Source organism: Anolis sagrei, chromosome 5 (assembly GCF_037176765.1).
Source record: "Anolis sagrei isolate rAnoSag1 chromosome 5, rAnoSag1.mat, whole genome shotgun sequence".
Classification (NCBI taxonomy): domain Eukaryota; kingdom Metazoa; phylum Chordata; class Lepidosauria; order Squamata; family Dactyloidae; genus Anolis; species Anolis sagrei.
The window spans coordinates 157247326-157266028 of NC_090025.1; the positions used below are offsets into that span (position 1 = coordinate 157247326).

General features: G+C 38.7%; 1 protein-coding gene across 1 annotated transcript in view; it reads right to left on the reverse strand.

Annotated features, from left to right (window-relative positions):
- Positions 1 to 18703, reverse strand: part of ANKS1B (ankyrin repeat and sterile alpha motif domain containing 1B) — a 396936-nt gene that overhangs the window by 352829 nt on the left and 25404 nt on the right. Inside the window, exons 5-7 of the mRNA XM_060777255.2 lie at positions 11767 to 11842; positions 6882 to 6983; positions 99 to 224 (exon numbers count right to left, since the gene is read on the reverse strand). Of these exons, the coding sequence (XP_060633238.2) occupies positions 99 to 224; positions 6882 to 6983; positions 11767 to 11842 (304 nt within the window). The remainder of the gene's footprint in view (positions 1 to 98; positions 225 to 6881; positions 6984 to 11766; positions 11843 to 18703) is intronic.

The window sequence follows — 18703 nt, forward strand, 5'->3', positions numbered from 1 at the left end:
AGTGTAGGGAAGAAGTAAAATATCACAATAACTAGGCTTTTCATTATATTGTTAACACGTTTCAATATGCAACAATTTATGGATGGTAGAATATTTACTTTTAGTTGTTTGTGTTGGAGAAACCTCTGGAAATATAACACAAGTCTGGTGATCCTGGTGATCTGTCACTGGACATTCTTGTACAGGTTCATCTGGAACGGCAGCGTTTCCTGTTTCTACATACTCTGTAGTTAGAACAAATGTGCAAGTAAAATTACCATATTCATCCAGTTTATTTAGTGTGTATGTGCATTAACATGGATATGGCATAGCACACACAGAGAGAGGGGGGGGGGTTCTATTTCAAAATATGCCCTGGGTGCACATGCATACAAATTCATCATGTATGCTAATATATGAGAAGAGGGATCCCGCTACACTTAAGATTCTCTACTTTACACTTTCTTCCTTATTCTGCATAAGTTAAGTTCCATTCTGAAGCCAATAAAATTTCTTATGAATATGGCAATTATTTACTCCTTCCACATAAGTTCATAAACATTCAAAGCTTTTAGCATATGTTCATGATAAAATAAGTCTGTTCAAGATATTTACAAGTTATGACTAACAATAAAGAAAGATGTTTTATCCAGCAACCAGAAATGGAAATATTAAAAACAAGAATCCTTCAACTTGGTTAAAGAACAACATGTCTCAACATGGAAAAGTGGAATGATGTTTAAAATAACAATCACCTGGAATTCATGGATTTTTATTAATTTTTTTATTTAAAAATATGAATAGATTGAAAGGTCCCAGCTTTTCTGGAGACCAAAATACTCTTAATAAGGTCAGAAATCTTTGCACAGTGGATACTGGTGCTATTGCCCATCTGTGATGGACAACACAAGTGAACAGCAAGTGAACTTCTCCCTCTTAGGAAGAGAGTGTGAAATTACCCATAGCAAAAAAAAAAAAGAAAAGAATAAAGAATTTAATTTGCATTACTCATGTGAGTAATGGTAAGCACCCAGTTTTTTGTAACCAAGGAGACCCAAATTATGCTCTTAAATATGGAGCTGAAGTGTGATTCTGAGATGTAGGTATAGGTAGGTGATCTGAGATAATACTTAGAGCCCTGTTGCAGGATTTCAAAACATTGTGATTTAAAAAATTCTATTTGTTTTAAGAAAAAAGACTAACAGGAAAACAACCCTGTTCAGCCAAATTTGCCTTTGTGCCAGTGTGCGTGCTCTCTCTAACACACACACTTTTGTGGGGATGGAGTATCATCAGTCCTGACACCAAACAGTGCCTTCTTATTTTTTTAAAAAAATCTTCAGTTAACAAAGGAGTCTATGAGTTTCAATGATTGAAGCATTCAAGACACCAAAGAATAAAGGAGATCACCAAAGCTTTGATAGGATATTCGGACTCTAACCAAACATGGGCTAGAGCTCATTGGAAAGCCTATACTATGGCAATAGTGGCAGCAAAGAAATCTTTCTTCACTGAACACAGTGTTATCCAGTGGAGCTGTTTTGAGAGAGCCTTTTACACTTTGCCCCACAAGAGTACTTTATAAACCACTCAGCAGCCCATTGTGACGAATTTGCAGCGCACAAATAAAATTGCCTGGATCTGCTCTGGCATGGATGCTGTAGGTGACACAGGTCTCATGAATGCAAGCTTGACCTCTGCTTGACCAATGCAACCTGAAGATGTGGACAGGACCCTTGGAGAGATGGGAGCTAGAATATGTATACTGGACTCATATCCTTCCTGGCTGCTGAAAGCAGTCTGAGGAGACTGGTGGATTGGGTAAGGGGAATAGTGAGTACTTCGCTACAGCAAGGCAAGTTTCCAGCTAAAAGAGTCTGCAGTGAGGCCATTATTACGAAAAATCCTCCCTACACCCCACCAAATTAGAGAATGATCAACTAATCTCAAATATCCTTCTTTTGAGCCACGTATTTCAAGGTATGGTGGCCTCACAGTTGCACGTTTTCCTGGTTGAAATGAATTATCTAGATTCATTTCAATTTGACTTCAGGCTTGGCTATGGACAGAGATAGCTCTGGTGCCTTGGTGGTGACCTATACAAAGAATTACAAAGGGAAAGTGGTCCTGGCTCAATTCTCAGTGCTGCAGTGCCTCAAGATGAAGATTATGGTTATGTTCAATTTCCTTCAGAGCAGGGATTTCCATGTTGGATTTTAATCTAGATTCTCAGGGGATTGTGAGTGAAGAAGAGGGCACAGAAGAAACTGCAGAGAAAAGGGAGTTGGAAGATTCTAGGATTGTTAGTTCTCAAGACAGAATGGTTTCCAGACAGTCTGATAGGAACCAGCTTGGGTTTCTAGATAAGGAAAGTGAAAGGAACGTGTCAACCTTTGATAGAAGGGGTCAAATCTGTCAAGATCGCCACCTGCAAGGGGGAGTCAGAAGGTCTGTCAGGATAAGGGAAAAGAGGAATTTGAAGGAGAGTTCTCAAGGGAATCGGAATGCATTTTGTGTATGTATTTTTTTGAATAAATATAGGGCTTTCACAGCATTGCCTTCAGTGAGCATAACGTCGGTTGCCGGTCAAATCTTGTATGTATGCCATGCCAAGATTCATGGAACTCTCTGCTCAAGACTCATGTTCAAGTTGCTGTCGATGAATGTTTTCCTGTGTAATTCTTCTGTGGATTTTGGATCTGTGCAATCTTGTTTCCTGGCTTTTCAAGAGACTTCGGCTATTTTCCTCTGTGGGTTTTAAGGACTGTGCATTCGTGGATTTTGCTGTGGAATTAAGTATCAATTCTGTTCTCTTTGATGGATTATATTTGCTTACCTGCTGGATTGGATTGTTTTTAGACTTTCTTACATAATCTTTTACTTGCCTTTTTCACCTTTTTCGATACTGCTTGCATTTATTCAATAAACTGTTTATTTGCTAAAGAACTTTGGAGTGTTTGTGGGTTCAAAGGTGTGCTTCCAGCCTTGGTGTGCGACAGATACTGTCCTCTGCTTCCCTTAGAGCAGTGGTTCTCAACCTGTGGGTCCCCAGGTGTTTTGGCCTACAACTCCCAGAAATCCCAGCCAGTTTACCAGCTGTTAGGATTTCTAGGAGTTGAAGGCCATAACAACTGGGGACCCACGGGTTGAAAACTACTGCCCTAGAGCTCAGTTCTACCCCCATATTGCTTAACATCTACATGAAAACACAAGGAAAGCTTGTCTGGTGCTTTGGGATCTGGTATCATCAGTATGCTCCAAGACTTCCAACTCTATATCTCCTTTACATCCAAGTCAAGGAAAACTGTTTCTGTAGTAAATTACTTTCTGCTATTGATAATGAACTAGATGAAAGTGAAACAATTGAAATTTCATCCAGACAAGACAGAGATACTCCTGGTCAGTTGGAAGGCTTGATGAGATTACGTTTCCCTTAAAATTTCAGTTCACAACTTAGGTGTGGTTCTGGACTCAGATCTGAGCTTGGAGGCCAAAGAGAATTATTCTTATGAATTCTCACTGTTTGACTTTTCTTTTTCCTTTCACTGCATTCTGAATGCCTATATAGTACACTTACTAATTATTTTTTTATTAGAAATCATTCATAGGCGACCCATAGTCTACTGCTTAGGATAGTGTTATGATATATTAATAATATTCTTCTGTATAAGCAAATACAGAAATCTTGACATCAACAAAAAAATGAGTTGGAGGCCAATAAGTGGGTGAGATAGAAAGGTTTTAGGGGTCCATGGCAGTGCCAACAAGAATTAAAGGGATGAAACAGTATTCTTCAGTTTGTCTCATTTTGTCAAACAGACTTTTTTTCTCTGCTTACCATTTCCACATCACATAAAAAACAAAGCAAGAAACAAACCTTGCATATTCAACTTTATCACACAAGTACTCTGGTGATGGAATGATAAAGCATTGATGCATAAGCAGCATGAAGAAAGGAACATATAGTAAGGTTACAGCCTCCTCTAAATTCATGGATAAATGAAAATTCTTTCTAATTTAAAAGATTAGCCTCTGGAGAAAGCGATGTATCTAACAGATTACACATTCATTTACAATGCTTATAACATCAGCTGCCAAATAGCCCAACAAAGCAATCAGAAAATATGCAAGAAATGAATGGGAAGAATTAATATACATATTATGATGAGTGAAACACAGCTGTCTCTTTTCAAGACATAAAATGCCAGGAAATGCAATCATGGAGGACATACAGGAAGGATCAGATGGAGTAATTTTTGTTTTAGAAAAACCACAACAGCTCTAGCTTTTGTATCTAATTTGGTAATGGAAAGATTCCCTGAATGATGTGTAAAATCCTTCTAACAGACAGAAAACAGCTCTAGGATCATATATTGACCACGATATTTCTAGAATCTAGAGAAGGTTTTGAAAAGATGGTGAAACTTTTCAGATAGCTCCATGTATATATCCCTCCACATTCATAGGTTTCACTTTCACAGTTTTGTATATTCGTGGATTGGCCAGTGCTCCCAGAGGCTGGAGCTGGGAGTATGAGACACCTCTCAAAGTCAGGAAAGTATGGAAAATGTTCCCAAGACACTCCTACCATGAGATCATCACCATGGGCAGGGAGGCAATGGATCCAGGCCTGTAGTCAACAAAAAATTCAGGAGGAGTAGAAACTCCCCTGCCCCCAAGATGACATTTCAGGTTAGTATCTTCTTATCTGGCATGAGATCTCCACAAGGCCCTGAAATTACCATCATTGTGCAAAGGTTCTTCACAGGTAATAGGTCCTGAATTATTGCTCCTCTTAAAGCCAGTTCTTGTTGCCCACAAAAGACAATTGTTTCTACAATTTGCAGAAGATTCTTTCTGTTTTCTTCTGCTTTCTTCTCATTTCCTTCACATTATGAGTTACATCAAGACTTTTCCACTGTGAATTAGCAAGAAATTTTCAGCCAAGCACAAGTTGTTCTGATGGTACTCTTTTTTGGTATTTGTTGAAGGGCCCTTCTACACTGGCCTTTATCGCAGGATCTGATCCCAGATTATCCACTTTAAACTGGAATATATTAGTCTCCACTGCCAGATAACCTGGGATAAACAGATAAGCTGGGATCAGATCCTGGGATATAGGGGCAATGTAGAATGGCCCAAAGACTTCAACTGTATTTCTCCATTGCATCAATGGTTTAGCCACCAATGCATCAAGCTTCTGGCCACCTTTACCCACAATTTCTCCATACACAACACCGTACTTACAGAGTGCACCTTGTACATGAAATGATAGGTTAACCAGGAAAATTTGCTAAACTATTTGAAATCTTAGGCCCCTTTCACATAGCTGAATAAAATGCTACATTTCCTGTTTTGAACTGGAATATATGGGAGTGTGGACTCAGATAACTCTGTTCAAAGCAGATATTGTGGGATTTTCTGCCTTGGTATTCTGGGTTATATGGCTGTGTGGAAATACCCTAAGATGGCTCTTCTTGTCCACAGGAAATACATATCCTGGCAATGGAGTCTGTAGATTTTGCACTAATTTAGTTTTCACTTGGTCATCAGAATCAGTCTTGTTCATATAAAGTCCAATGCCACAGCTTCTTCTCTTTGCTCCTGTTCCATTGTTTCCTTGGTAGGGCTTCCACTATGGTCACTTCCACTATGTCAGCTATTGCTCCTATTGCAATGTAAATTGGTAGAAAGTTGGTAATGATAGTTTGAATAATCAAAATTTGGTTGAGATAGTGCTTGTAGTTCTGGAAGGACACTAATTTTGCTTCTTATTTCCTTGGCAGGGGATTTTAGCTAACCAGTTAAAATTCATGAGTAAACCAGGTTGTTGTTTTTTCACCTGAAATTTTTCAGGGATGGTTTGAGTCCCTAAACTGTCCTCTTGGCTACAGGCTATGGATCTCTCCCCTGCCACCATCTCCTCAGGATAGGAGTATCTTCAGATCATTTCAAAGATGCCCTGCCCACAGGGAAGGGGAAAGAGCCCTCTCACAATCCTGAATCTCCCAAGTGTGTAGCCTCTTAGGATCATTCCAAAGAGGTCGCCATGCACAAGGGAAGACGGGAAGGAGAAATCCTTTCTCCTGTGAATCTGAAGACTCTGGATGCATTTTGATGAAACTGCTGAACAACTGATTTCCTCCAAGAATACATCAGTAGAACATTTTATTATTAGTTTTCAAGCCTTAAATATCTTTATTACTCTTCAGAACAAGATCAAATGGAATCATTCCATCATAATCAGTCATTAAAGCCATCTCTTAAAGTTTATTAGAGATGACATTTCTAGATTATCCATTAGTACTCTCAATAGGAAAGTATCAAATAATCAAGTCTAAAAAAATTAAACACAAGCAGTTTTAACCTGCTTCTTTAAAACAGTGAAAGGTAAAACAAAATATGTGTATAGAAATTATGTTGACACGAGTCTGTTGCTACAATTTAGATATATTATTTATTATTATTATTTAAAACTTTTATATCCCGATCTTCTCTACCTCTACAGAGGGAGTCAGACTGGCTATATTCTCTGATGTAATATCTACTATATACATAGTCAAGAAGGATGTCAAGCAAACGGGTTAAATGCAAAATAAATAATTGGGGAGAGGAACCCATCTCATCTCATAAAACTATAATTTATCACCAGAGCTATAAAATAGTTTGAAAGTTATTAATAGTTGTATTTCTCTCCCCACCACTGCCATAAGCTTCTGATTTTGCAGTGAAGATTTTGCTGAAACTGAATAGGGTTTGAAGTGTTAGAAGAACTTCAAGAGACGTGCCTAGAAATAAATTCAACACCGAGGAAGCAAGCAAAATGGATATTATTTGTTGTAATCTAGAAGTATGCACTTAATTATATCTTGCATATGGCTTGTTATTGGAAGAAAACCTACCTTGCAGGAGTGCAGCAATTTGGAGTGATTGTTGTGATGGATGTTCTTTAAGAATATCTAGCACAGTTCTGCCCAAACTGTCCTTTATATTGGCATCTATTCCTGAAACAGAGAAAATATGTCATATTGTTGTTGTTCATTCGTTCAGTCGTTGTGATGGATGTTCTTTAAGAATATCTAGCACAGTTCTGCCCAAACTGTCCTTTATATTGGCATCTATTCCTGAAACAGAGAAAATATGTCATATTGTTGTTGTTCATTCGTTCAGTCGTCTCCGACTCTTCGTGACCTCATGGACCAGCCCACACCAGAGCTCCCTGTCGGCCGTCACCACCCTCCGCTCCTTCAAGGTCAGTCCAGTCACTTCAAGGATGCCATCCATCCATGTTGCCCTTGGTCGGCCCCTCTTCGTTTTGCCTTCCACTTTCCCCAGCATAATTGTCTTCTCTGGGCTTTCCTGTCTTCTCATGATGTGGCCAAAGTACTTCAACTTTGTCTCTAGTATCCTTCCCTCCAATGAGCAGTCGGGCTTTATTTCCTGGAGGATGGACTGGTTGGATCTTCCCGCAGTCCAAGGCACTCTCAGAACTTTCCTCCAACACCACAGTTCAAAAGCATCTATCTTCCTTCGCTCAGCCTTCCCTAAGGTCCAGCTCTCACATCCATAGGTTACTACAGGAAATACCATGGCTTTGACTAGGCGGATCTTTGTTGCCAGTGTGATGTCTCTACTCTTTAGTATTTTATCAAGACTGGACATTGCTCTCCTCCCAAGAAGTAAGCGACTTCTGATTTCCTGGCCACAGTCTGCATCTGCAGTAATCTTTGCACCTAGAAATACAAAGTCTGTCACGGCCTCCACATTTTCTCCCTCTATTTTCCAGTTGTCAATCATTCTTGTTGCCATAATCTTGGGGTTTTTTTATGTTTAGCTGCAACCCAGCTTTTGCGCTTTCTTCTTTCACCTTGATTAGAAGGCTCCTCAGCTCCTCCTCGCTTTCGGCCATCAGAGTGGTGTCATCTGCATATCTGAGGTTGTTAATGTTTCTTCCAGCAATTTTCACCCCAATTTGCATTCATCAAGCCCTGCACATCGCATGATGTGTTCTGCATACAAGTTAAAAAGGTTGAGTGAGAGGATGCAGCCTTGCCGTACGCCTTTCCCAATCTTGAACTAGTCTGTTGTTCCGTGGTCAGTTCTTACTGTTGCTACTTGGTCCTTGTACAGATTCCTCAGGAGAGAGACAAGGTGGCTTGGTATGCCCATCCCACCAAGGACTTGCCACAATTTATTATGATCCACACAGTCAAAGGCTTTAGAATAGTCAATGAAGCAGAAATAGATGTTTTTCTGAAACTCCCTGCCTTTCTCCATTATCTAGCGGATATTGGCAATCTGGTCTCTCGTTCCTCTGCCTTTTCTAAACCCAGCTTGAACATCTGGCAACTCTCACTCCATGTATTGCTGGAGTCTTCCTTGCAGGATCTTGAGCATTACCTTACTGGCATGAGAAATAAGGGCCACTGTACGGAAGTTTGAGCAGTCTTTCGCATTTCCCTTCTTTGGTATGGGGATATAAGTTGATTTTTTCCAGTCTGATATCCATTCTTGTGTTTTCCATATCTGCTGGCATATGGCATGCATCACCTTGACAGCATCATCTTTTAAGATTTTAAACAGTTCAGCTGGGATCCCGTCGTCTCCTGCTGCCTTGTTGTTAGCAATGCTTCTTAAGGCCCCTTCAACCTCACTCCTCAGGATGTCTGGTTCTAATTCATTCACCACACCGTCAAAACTATCCTCGATATTATTATCCTTCCTATACAGATCTTCTGTGTAGTCTCGCCACCTTCTCTTGATCTTTTCAGCTTCTGTTAGGTCCCTGCCATCTTTGTTTCTTATCATACCAACTTTTGCCTGAAATTTACCTCCAATGTTTCTAATTTTCTGGAAGAGGTCTCTTGTCCTTCCTATTCTGTTGTCTTCTTCCACTTCCATGCATTGCTTATTTAAAAATAGTTCCTTATCTCTTCTGGCTAACCTCTGGAATTGCGCATTTAACTGGGCATATCTCCCCTTATCCCTGTTTCCTTTTGCTTTCCTCCTTCCTTGGGCTACTTCCATTGTCTCAGCAGACAACCAATTTGCCTTCTTGGTTTTCTTTTTCTTTGGGACGTACTTTGTTGCCACCTCCTGAACAATGTCGCGGACTTCTGTCCATAGTTCTTCTGGGACTCTGTTTACTAAATCTAGTCCTTCAAATCTGTTCTTCACTTCCACTGTATATTCGCTAGGAATGTTAGTGAGATCATATCTAACTGGTCTGTGTATTTTCCTTGATCTCTTTAGTTTTATTCTAAATTGGGCAATAAGAAGTTCATGATCTGAGCTACAGTCAGCCCCAGGTCTTGTTTTCACTGACTGGAAGGATGTCTGCCACCTTTGGCTGCAAAGGATGTAGTCAATCTGATTTCGGTGCTGACCGTCTGGAGAGGTCCATGTGTAAAGCCGTCTTTTAGGTTGTTGGAAGAGAGTGTTTGTTATACACAGCGAGTTTTCCTGGCAAAATTCTATCAGCCTGCGTCCCGCTTCATTTTGTTCTCCCAGACCATGCTTGCCTGTGATCCCAGTTGTTATTTGACTTTCCACCTTGGCATTCCAGTCTCCTGTAATGAAAATAATGTCTCTTTTTGGTGTATTATCCAGTAGGTCCTGCAGATCCTCATAGAACTGATCTACTTCTGCTTCTTCAGCAGCTGTGGTTGGGGCGTATATTTGGATCACTGTGATGTTGAAAGGCTTTCCTTGCACTCGAATTGAGATCATTCTGTCATTTTTTGGGTTGTATCCAAGCACTGCTTTAGCGAATTTCTTATTAATTATGAAGGCTACTCCATTTCTTCGATGTTCCTCTTGTCTGCAGTAGTAGATCTGGTGGTCATCTGATGTGAAGTGGCCCATTCCAGTCCATTTCAGTTCGCTGACCCCCAGAATGTCTATCTTTAGTCTTGACATCTCACCAATAACAACATCCAATTTGCCCTGGCTCATAGATCTTACATTCCAGGTTCCTATGGTGTGTTGATCTTTAGAGCATCGGATTCGTCGTTCACCTCCAGTACCATCGGCCGCTAGCCTTCCTTTCGGCTTTGAGCTAGCTGCGTCATCACATCTGGGGCTAGTTGAACTTATCCTCTGCTCCTCCCCAGTAGCATTTTGGCCATCTTCCGACCTGGGAGTCCCATCTTCCAATGGAATACCGACATATCTCTGGTCCATTTAGTTTTCTTGGCAAGGATACTGGGGTGGTTTGCCATTGCCTTCCCCAGGGATCACGCTTGGTCTGACCTCTCTGCCACGACCGTCCCATCTTGGGTGGCCCTTCACGGTTTCGCTCATGACATCAATGAGGTGCTCAAGCTCCAGCGCCACGACAAGGCGGTGATCCTTTGCTGGAGATATGTCATATTATTTATTATTTATTTATTTATTTATTTATTTATTTATTTACTATATTTATACCCAAGGGGGACTCAAGGCAGCTTACAGATAGACAAGAATTCAATGCCTTAACAACAATGTACAATTAAAATAAACATTTATATTCATTTAAGATCAAAATTGTAATACATTAAAACATTTTAAAAACATAACAGTCACTATAAAACCATGCTATCAGCAAACATATTATGGAAAAATTAAAAGTATAATCCTAACTCCCAGATCCATTAGCTTTAACAGTGGATAACCTGTTAGAAAGGAAATCTGATAATTAAGATCAACAAGTCAGCTCGATCCCAGATCCCAACCTGAGACTTAGAGATCACCTCTTACAATACTACAGCAATGGGCTCTGGTGATATTAAAAGGGGGCTACCTTTTAGTAATATAATTTAACACAATGCCATATGCACCAAACACAGTTGCTGAGAGGATTCAAACAAAAACAGGAAGTCTAACAAATGAAGAATATATCTATATCTAAAATAAGCACACATACATTTTTCAGGGCAGAATTTTTGCCCTGCGATTCTTCCTGTCTCTGCTTTAGGATTGGGAGGGAAATACCCAGGCTCTCAGATCTGGGAACTCCATGACAATCAAAAGTATGGATGTGGAGAGCTCTGAATGCATAGATCTAGTGAATTGATTGGCGCTATGCTTTGAAATAAGTGTTCTAGTGATAGAAGCAGACTTGAATGCCCCTACAAGATGCCATAGTCTAAAAAATGGTGCAGGCATTTCATAGAATCATGGAATCATTGAGTTGGAAGAGACCTTGTGGGCCATCCAGTCCAATCCCTTGCCAAAAAGCAGGAAATTTGTATTCAAAGTACCCCGACATATGGCCATCCAGGCTCTGTTTAAAAGCCTCCAAAGGAAGAGCCTCCACCATACTCTAGGGCAGAGAGTTCCACAGCTGAACAGCTCTCACAGAAAGTTCTTCCTAATGTTCAAGTGGCATCTCCTTTTCTGTAGTTTGTTTCCCTTTTAATTCCAGCAGGATGAGAGTGATTTTTAAAATTAAAAATTGCTTGCCATTAAGAGAAAATAAATATACCTTCATCTATTCAATATATATTTTCTTCCATTAGGACATCCCAGCAGGACACTGGAAGTTGTTGAGAATCCTCCATTTCACTCAACTTAGTGATTTCTAAAGATGTTTGCATAACTACAAGAAGTACTCATTGAATATACAGTAGTAAAGATATACAGTAGTAAGAAATAGAATTAATAACATGATAACCCTCTTGGCATCAGATATGGAGAAGCAAGCAATAATAAGATTAAATAACATGTTTTGAAACAAAATAAATAAATGTTTTGAAACAAAATATTGGAAACTAACTAGAACTCATTTGGAAAATAATTATGACACACCTGTTTCTAGCAGAATGCGTACTACATCCACTTTTCCAAACAAAGCTGCTTCGTGTAATGCACTCCCCTTTTCTGTCTGGAAAAGAATAAATTAAAGACAATCTAAAATATTATAAAATAGCATAAAAATGATGACAAACAAATCTCACAAAGAACTGGAAAACATGTCCTAGTGAGTTTTGTGAAAGTAGTGATAATCAAAATTCAGAAATAACAGACTGAAAACATCAGTTATACTAAAGTGATGATTAGTTGCTATATTTATCAAATGGTTTCTCCAGAAATGCTTCTCTGGCTTCCAATAATGATGACATTGGAGGTGCATGTGATATGCTGCTCATTGCCACTTCTACTCCTACTGAAACTTTCAGAGATTACTGTGAAACTCAGAATATTTGGGAAACAATATGGATCACTGTATACATTAATCACATTCATGTACTACTGCCAAATACAAACTTTGCATGCAAAAAATACACATGATTTATCAAAAAGCCACCACAAAAAGATTTAAGGCCTATCTCACTGCAATAAACATAACTTGTTTTGCATCCCACTAGAATATTTAGGTATCTGGGCCTTTGATGTGATTTCTCATACTATAAGCTCTTTTGCATTTGAAGTCACTCAACATCCATGATAATATGTATACTAGAAATATTGCAGAAATGTGGTGTCTGTTGACCTTTGCATAAAATCTGCTAACACGGCAATGCATTTAAATCTAAATCAGGTTTTACTGTTCTTTTTGTGATATCACTCTATAATTCGTCCATACCAGTCTCACATGTATTCAAGCATATATCTATTATGTCATCTTTGCACAAGAAATTGACATGTATATGCATTTTCCATGCAGCATAGGCATTGCTTTATTATTTATTCTTTAACCAAGAACTGCACTGCAAAAGACAGAAAAGGTGGACATTTTATTCTTACAAGAATGTCACAAGAGATTGGGGGACAGCACTCCATTATTTAATGATCGGATTTGGAGTCAGGTTTATGATTCTAGAGGCTCAAATTGAGCACATAATGTGGCGATTTTAATTAAAAACACAATAGATTTCCAGGTGAAAAAGTAAAAAGGGCTTTAGAGGGGAGATGGGTAATGATAAAAGGAAAAATAGAAAAAATTAGAATTACTCTGGTCCGTATATATGCCCCAAACAAAAATCAAAAAAGGTATATAAAATAGGTATTTAGAAAGGTGGATAAATTTGCACAAGGGGAATTATATTGTGAGGGAGATTACAACTTGAAATTAGTATCAACAAGGCAAAGAAAAGAAAGAACCTGGAGATATAATACAATTTTAAACAGTAGAGAGGAAGAATATGAAATGATAAGGAAAGAAATAATCAAGTATTTGGAGACCAATGATAATGGACAAGACAGAGAAGTATAAAGCCTGAACGATGGTGCATTCTTCTTATATCTGAACTATCTTATATCTGAACTAAGGAAGATATTACCTAGAAATTGAAGGAATATGGGAAAGTGATAACATACTTCATCATCACAATATATCATTACAATATATTAACCAGTAGCATAGCAGCAAGAATGGTTAAATTCGTAACTTCCTAGTGCTTCCTTTGTCCTACAATGGAGAATCACTCCCCACCCCCACCCCCCACAATCCCTGATAATGCTTTTTAGTTATAAATCAACTCAAAACACTGCACATTTGACTGTACTATCTTCCACTGCTGATGTCATAGTAAGGAAAGAAGATGTAAATTTCCAGCAATCTTGATGTTAGCACTGTGTTGAATTGATATAGTAACATTACTCCTCCATGTTAAAATTAATACACAGACGTATTGACATTGAGGGAAGTTTAGCGGAGTTGCTTAATGAGGATTTTTGAAAAACAGTCATTCCATAATAGCATGTGTATGCTTGCAAACTGTTCTTAAATATTATTTCTTATTTTCATTTAAGTGTTCTTCATCGAGAGAAAGGCCTCCCCTGCAGATCTTAATGCTTACACTGTCTAATATAGATAATCTGAACCCAAGCAGTCAGGATGTGAATGGTCTGGAAGTTAATGCAGCTGATTCAACAGGGATCCCTGTAGCCAGTCCACAGCCTGGCCACAGCATTTTGGACTCACTGTACAGTCTACATATGCAGACCAACACAGAAGACATTGCAGTAATTCAGACATAATGGAATTGTGGCATGTGTCATTACAGTGAGATCTGACCTCTCAAGGAACAGAGGCAGCTGTCTTGTGTCTCTGTCTTCTTGTCCCTACCTGCTCCATATCTTTCTCAAATGCCTCTCAGTACTTTTCTTCCTTCTTTATTCCTCTTACAAAACTGATCTTTCTTCACTCCTTCCTTCTTGCCTTTGTCCTCATGGATGAAGTTTATTTTGCAACTCAGCTGATTGATGATTTCATTCTATGACCAGTTTCCACATCACAGAGCAAAGGTACACATCAGTGCAAGAACCCGGATGATCACAGGGAGATGGTGAAACTTGCAGATTTATCAACCCAGGCCCACTGTTTTCAGTGTTTAATGTAAAAGCGTGTGTTGGAATCCTGGGGTATTCAGTCAAACTAGTGCTTCTGAGAAGTTCCTCATGTCTAACTTAAAGCTATTAAATCAAGTGGGTTCTAAATGGTCTTCACTAGTTTGAAAAAAAAACTGTCTGGGTAGGTCTATTGAAAGAGATAGGTCTTCACTTCTGTCTTAAATTCCGATAGCTGATCTAGTTGTTGGAGCTCTACCAGCAGGTTGTTCCACAGTCATGGGGCAGCCAATGAAAAGGTCTTCTGGGTGACGGTTGCTAGTCAGGTTCTGTCAGGCTGGAGCAGATGCCCCCTACCCTGATGATGTGTGTTTGGGGCAGATTATATGGGAGTAGTACCTGAATTCCACTGGTTTTTGATTTGCACAATCACCACCCATTTTGCACCCCTTTGTTGCAATCTCTTTTTTTAAAGTTCTATATATGGCTACTGAAAAGAGAAATAAATGAGTCCTAAACCAAATCAAACCGGAACTCTCCCTAAATGTCAAGATGATGAACGGAGACTTTCATAAATTGGTCCTATAATGATAAGATACGACTCACTAGAAAAATAATGCATGGTAAGGTAGAAAAGTAGTTGGGGGGAAGACTGTATTCCAGAAGGACAGGCTTCATCAAGGGAGCCATAGACCTGAGCAGAGCTGTCAATGATCGGGTAACTCTGAGGTGTCTTGTTAATGGGATCATGGTAGATCTAAGTTGACTTGATAGCAGTTTTGCACAAAAAGAACAAGTACCATGAGTGCCATGAGTTTTCCATTTGCACAGTTTCTATCCATTTGTACTTGTGGTCTCCTAAGAAATACCACAATGTGTCCAACTTACTACACAACTAGAAACATGTGCATAGTTCAGTTATGGATATCTTACAAAATTGAACGAAAACAGCCTTCATTTCATGTAGCAAACTCCGACCACTGCAATCAATAACTTTAATCACTTGGCAATAACAAATACAAATATAAGAAAAGTAAATTCATTGTACAAAAATTTTAAGTTCATTCATAAACTAGAAGGGTGCCAAGGTAAAACATAAAAAACAGGAAGCTGTTTGGAAAATAAATTAAATGTTTACCATAAAGTGTTGGATAACATAGCAGAAAACTGAAATTGTCCTGAAAAAGAAAACAAAAACAAAAATATAAAACCAAAGAAAAGAAGGAAGTAAAAAACTTATAACTAAATCAATTCTAAAACTAAAAGTAAATGGCAAATAAATTATCACATCAGCTGTAGCCTTATACCTTGACTTCCAAATAAGTTTTAACAGAACTTATTTGGAAGTTCATTTCAACAAAACAACAAGAACATTGGGAATGCTTCAGAAACTCAGGTAGTAATATTTGAAGAAGTACTGTATGTTTACCTCAATTAACAAAGTGCATGTGTTCCTGTGCATTAGACAGAAAATTTCATTTCAGACAGAAATAACAAGGAAAGAATAGCGATAAATCCCACATTACAAAAGGAGGGGAAAGAAAGGGAAAAAAGAACAGCAGATCATTATATTTCAGTAAAGAAGTATACAAAAGTAAACAATATATGCATGTGAAATTGAATGACCAGGAGTGCATCTTGGCTCGCTAAAAAGGTGATGGTGATTCAGAGTGGGATATTCCAGATCAGCATCAGTGGAGGCTAACCTGCACAAGCCCAAGACAGCTCTCAAGCTGGATGAGAGCTGAACTGTGCAGCCCTAAACTGTCCTGATGGCTGGAAGCCCAATTTGACTTTGACCTTCACCTCTCCCTCCTTGATCTGGCATTTGTACTACCTACTGGGCAGCGCAAATGACTCTCTTTCTTTCTCAGAGCTTGGAATGATAATATCCAGAATAATCAAGTGACATGAGAGAGGGTACGGAGGAAAAAGGAACAGCTCCCTCCTCCTCCTCCCCTTCTCCAATGAACACTGTCATTTTCATGCCCAGTGGGCACCAAGATAGCAGAGCAAAGGGGCAAGGTGGGTGTCATCCTCTGTCCTCAAGTTGCCCAAGTTTGGGGAAAGTAGGGAGACAGTGTAACCAGCTTTGGTTGCTTCTCAAGTAAAAAATGGCACAGTTGACTACAAGTGCCCAAAGTTGTGGGTTATTCCAGAGTCCCACAACTTCTATTAATGCAATTCAAGTCTGCATTAAGCAGCTTTGGCTTATGCTACAATGAATCAGCTCAGTGCAGCATGCCATGGAGCTGATTTGCCCTCCCTCCTTGGGGGTAAAGTGTAAGTGAAGATGAACTCGAGGTCATGTAAGCCTTGCATGGATGATCAATAATATTTTTGAACCTTCTAGAAATCTCTTGAAAGTTTCTTACAAAATACATTCAGGTATAGCTTTTCTTTTAACCAGTCTACTTTTGATTTGATCTTGGTGGCTTTCCTCTTTTCTACATTACTGTTCACAGTCAAAAATAGATTCTGAAGGCAGTTGTTATTTACCTTGTTTCTTAAAGAAAGGTCCATACTACTACAGTAGAATTGGCTAGAGTAAAATCCCTTTCTTTCCCACCTCAAACTTTATTGCATTGTTTACAGCAGACACGCTGCTGCAACCCAACATTAAAAGTTTGTGTTTCTCTTCCTTCACCCTCCTCCTAATACTAATGCTGGTACAAAACTTTCAGCTAGACTGAAAACAATGAGGTAAAGATAACTGCGCAGATGAAAAAACACACTATAAAAAGAACTTTTTTAGAAACTTTGATAATTGATGTATGCTTATACTTGTTAATATTTATTTAGAAGTGACTGTGCTCTAATCATGTTTGGCAGCAAAGAAATAAGGAGTGAAAAGGAAGGTTAACCTTTCCTTTAGTAATTCTGAAAGTGAGTGTGTGAAAGAACAGTGATAAATTGGAATTTAACACTTTCAATGAAATGTTTTTATGATCTTGTTGCATAAAGTCTTTATATTTTGTATTACATGCATAACAATAAAATGACTTGGAGAAGTCTGGCAAATAATAACATGGACTGGAAAGAAGGGAATTGTGTTTAGTTGTTGTTGTTGTTGTTGTTGTTGTTGTTGTTGTTGTATTTTATGGTGAAATTATACATTTTGTTATCAATATGATGCTTTACTCCCCACCGATCCACCCACACAATCCTCCCAAAAGAACACACCTGTATCTTCCTGCCTATGCTATCCATTTTTATTAGGAATGCAAGACAAACTATAATGTAACACTTTAAACCAGAAGGTGTCAAATTCATTTTCACCAAGGGACACATCAACCTTATTGTTGCCTTCAAAGGGCAACTACCTTGCCCTGGCATTGAAATTCTCATGAGCCACATAAAATGATGTAGTGGGCCAGATTCGGCCTGCAGGCCTTGCATCTGACATGTGTGCTTTAAACTATAGTTCTCATTTATTATTTGTCACTGCTAATAAAATATTAACTTTACTGAGATATTAGGGCTTGCAGTATTTATAAAGCAGTTATCTGAAAGCCAAAAGCTCCCTTGATCTCACATATGAATATTATTTAAGTTGCAAGCTAAAAGTCCTGGAGGAGGGGGGGGGGGGGTCACACAATGGAGCCTCTTTGGCTCAGATATGTAAAGCCATTATTAGCTTGAAAACTAAAAACACTGACTGGAAGTTCCTTTGGCCCAATATTTGGAAATGCTTCACTTCCCACACACATAAGAGCTCACCAGCTTCAGCATTTTCAGGAGACTGGAGTGGCTGCTGTGGTATAAAAAGCTGATGAACTCTGTCTCCAATAGCACTGTTGCATGTCCCTACATATGGCTCTATTATGCAACAAAATAATGCCAGATTCCCAATCAGTAAATATGAACTTCAGTGAAATGACCTTTTCACTATCTTCAAATATCACAGTGGACCAGGTAGTTAAAAAAAAACCAAGAGGGAATTAATTGATAATTATAGTTGAGAACATCTTTATTTGCCCTTATATTTTGCAAGGGCTGCTCTCAAATGACCATAGCTTTAAATTTGCACAACATGATAAAAAGGAGGAGATACTTTATATGTCCTCAGTTTAAATGCCGGACTTGGCTCTTTGAAGGATTTCCAGAGGAAAAGATTAAATCAACACACAACACACTGAACAATGAGGCAATGTGCTCATGGTAATTGGGTAGAGAAACATGCAGTTCCATCCAATCTGCAACCTATAAATTACTATTTATTTCTCTTAAACAGCTTTATGATATTTCATTATGATATTGCAATTGTAGCAGTTGTGTCATAGCTACAGGAACACAACAAAGCTAAATAGTTGAAATTATTTATTAATTTATACCCCACCTTTCTCACCCCACAGGGGACTCAAGGCAACTTACAAACTCCAGCAAAAATTCAATGCTGTATCACAGACATAACAATAAAACCAATATAACAATAAACATACCCTATCAAACT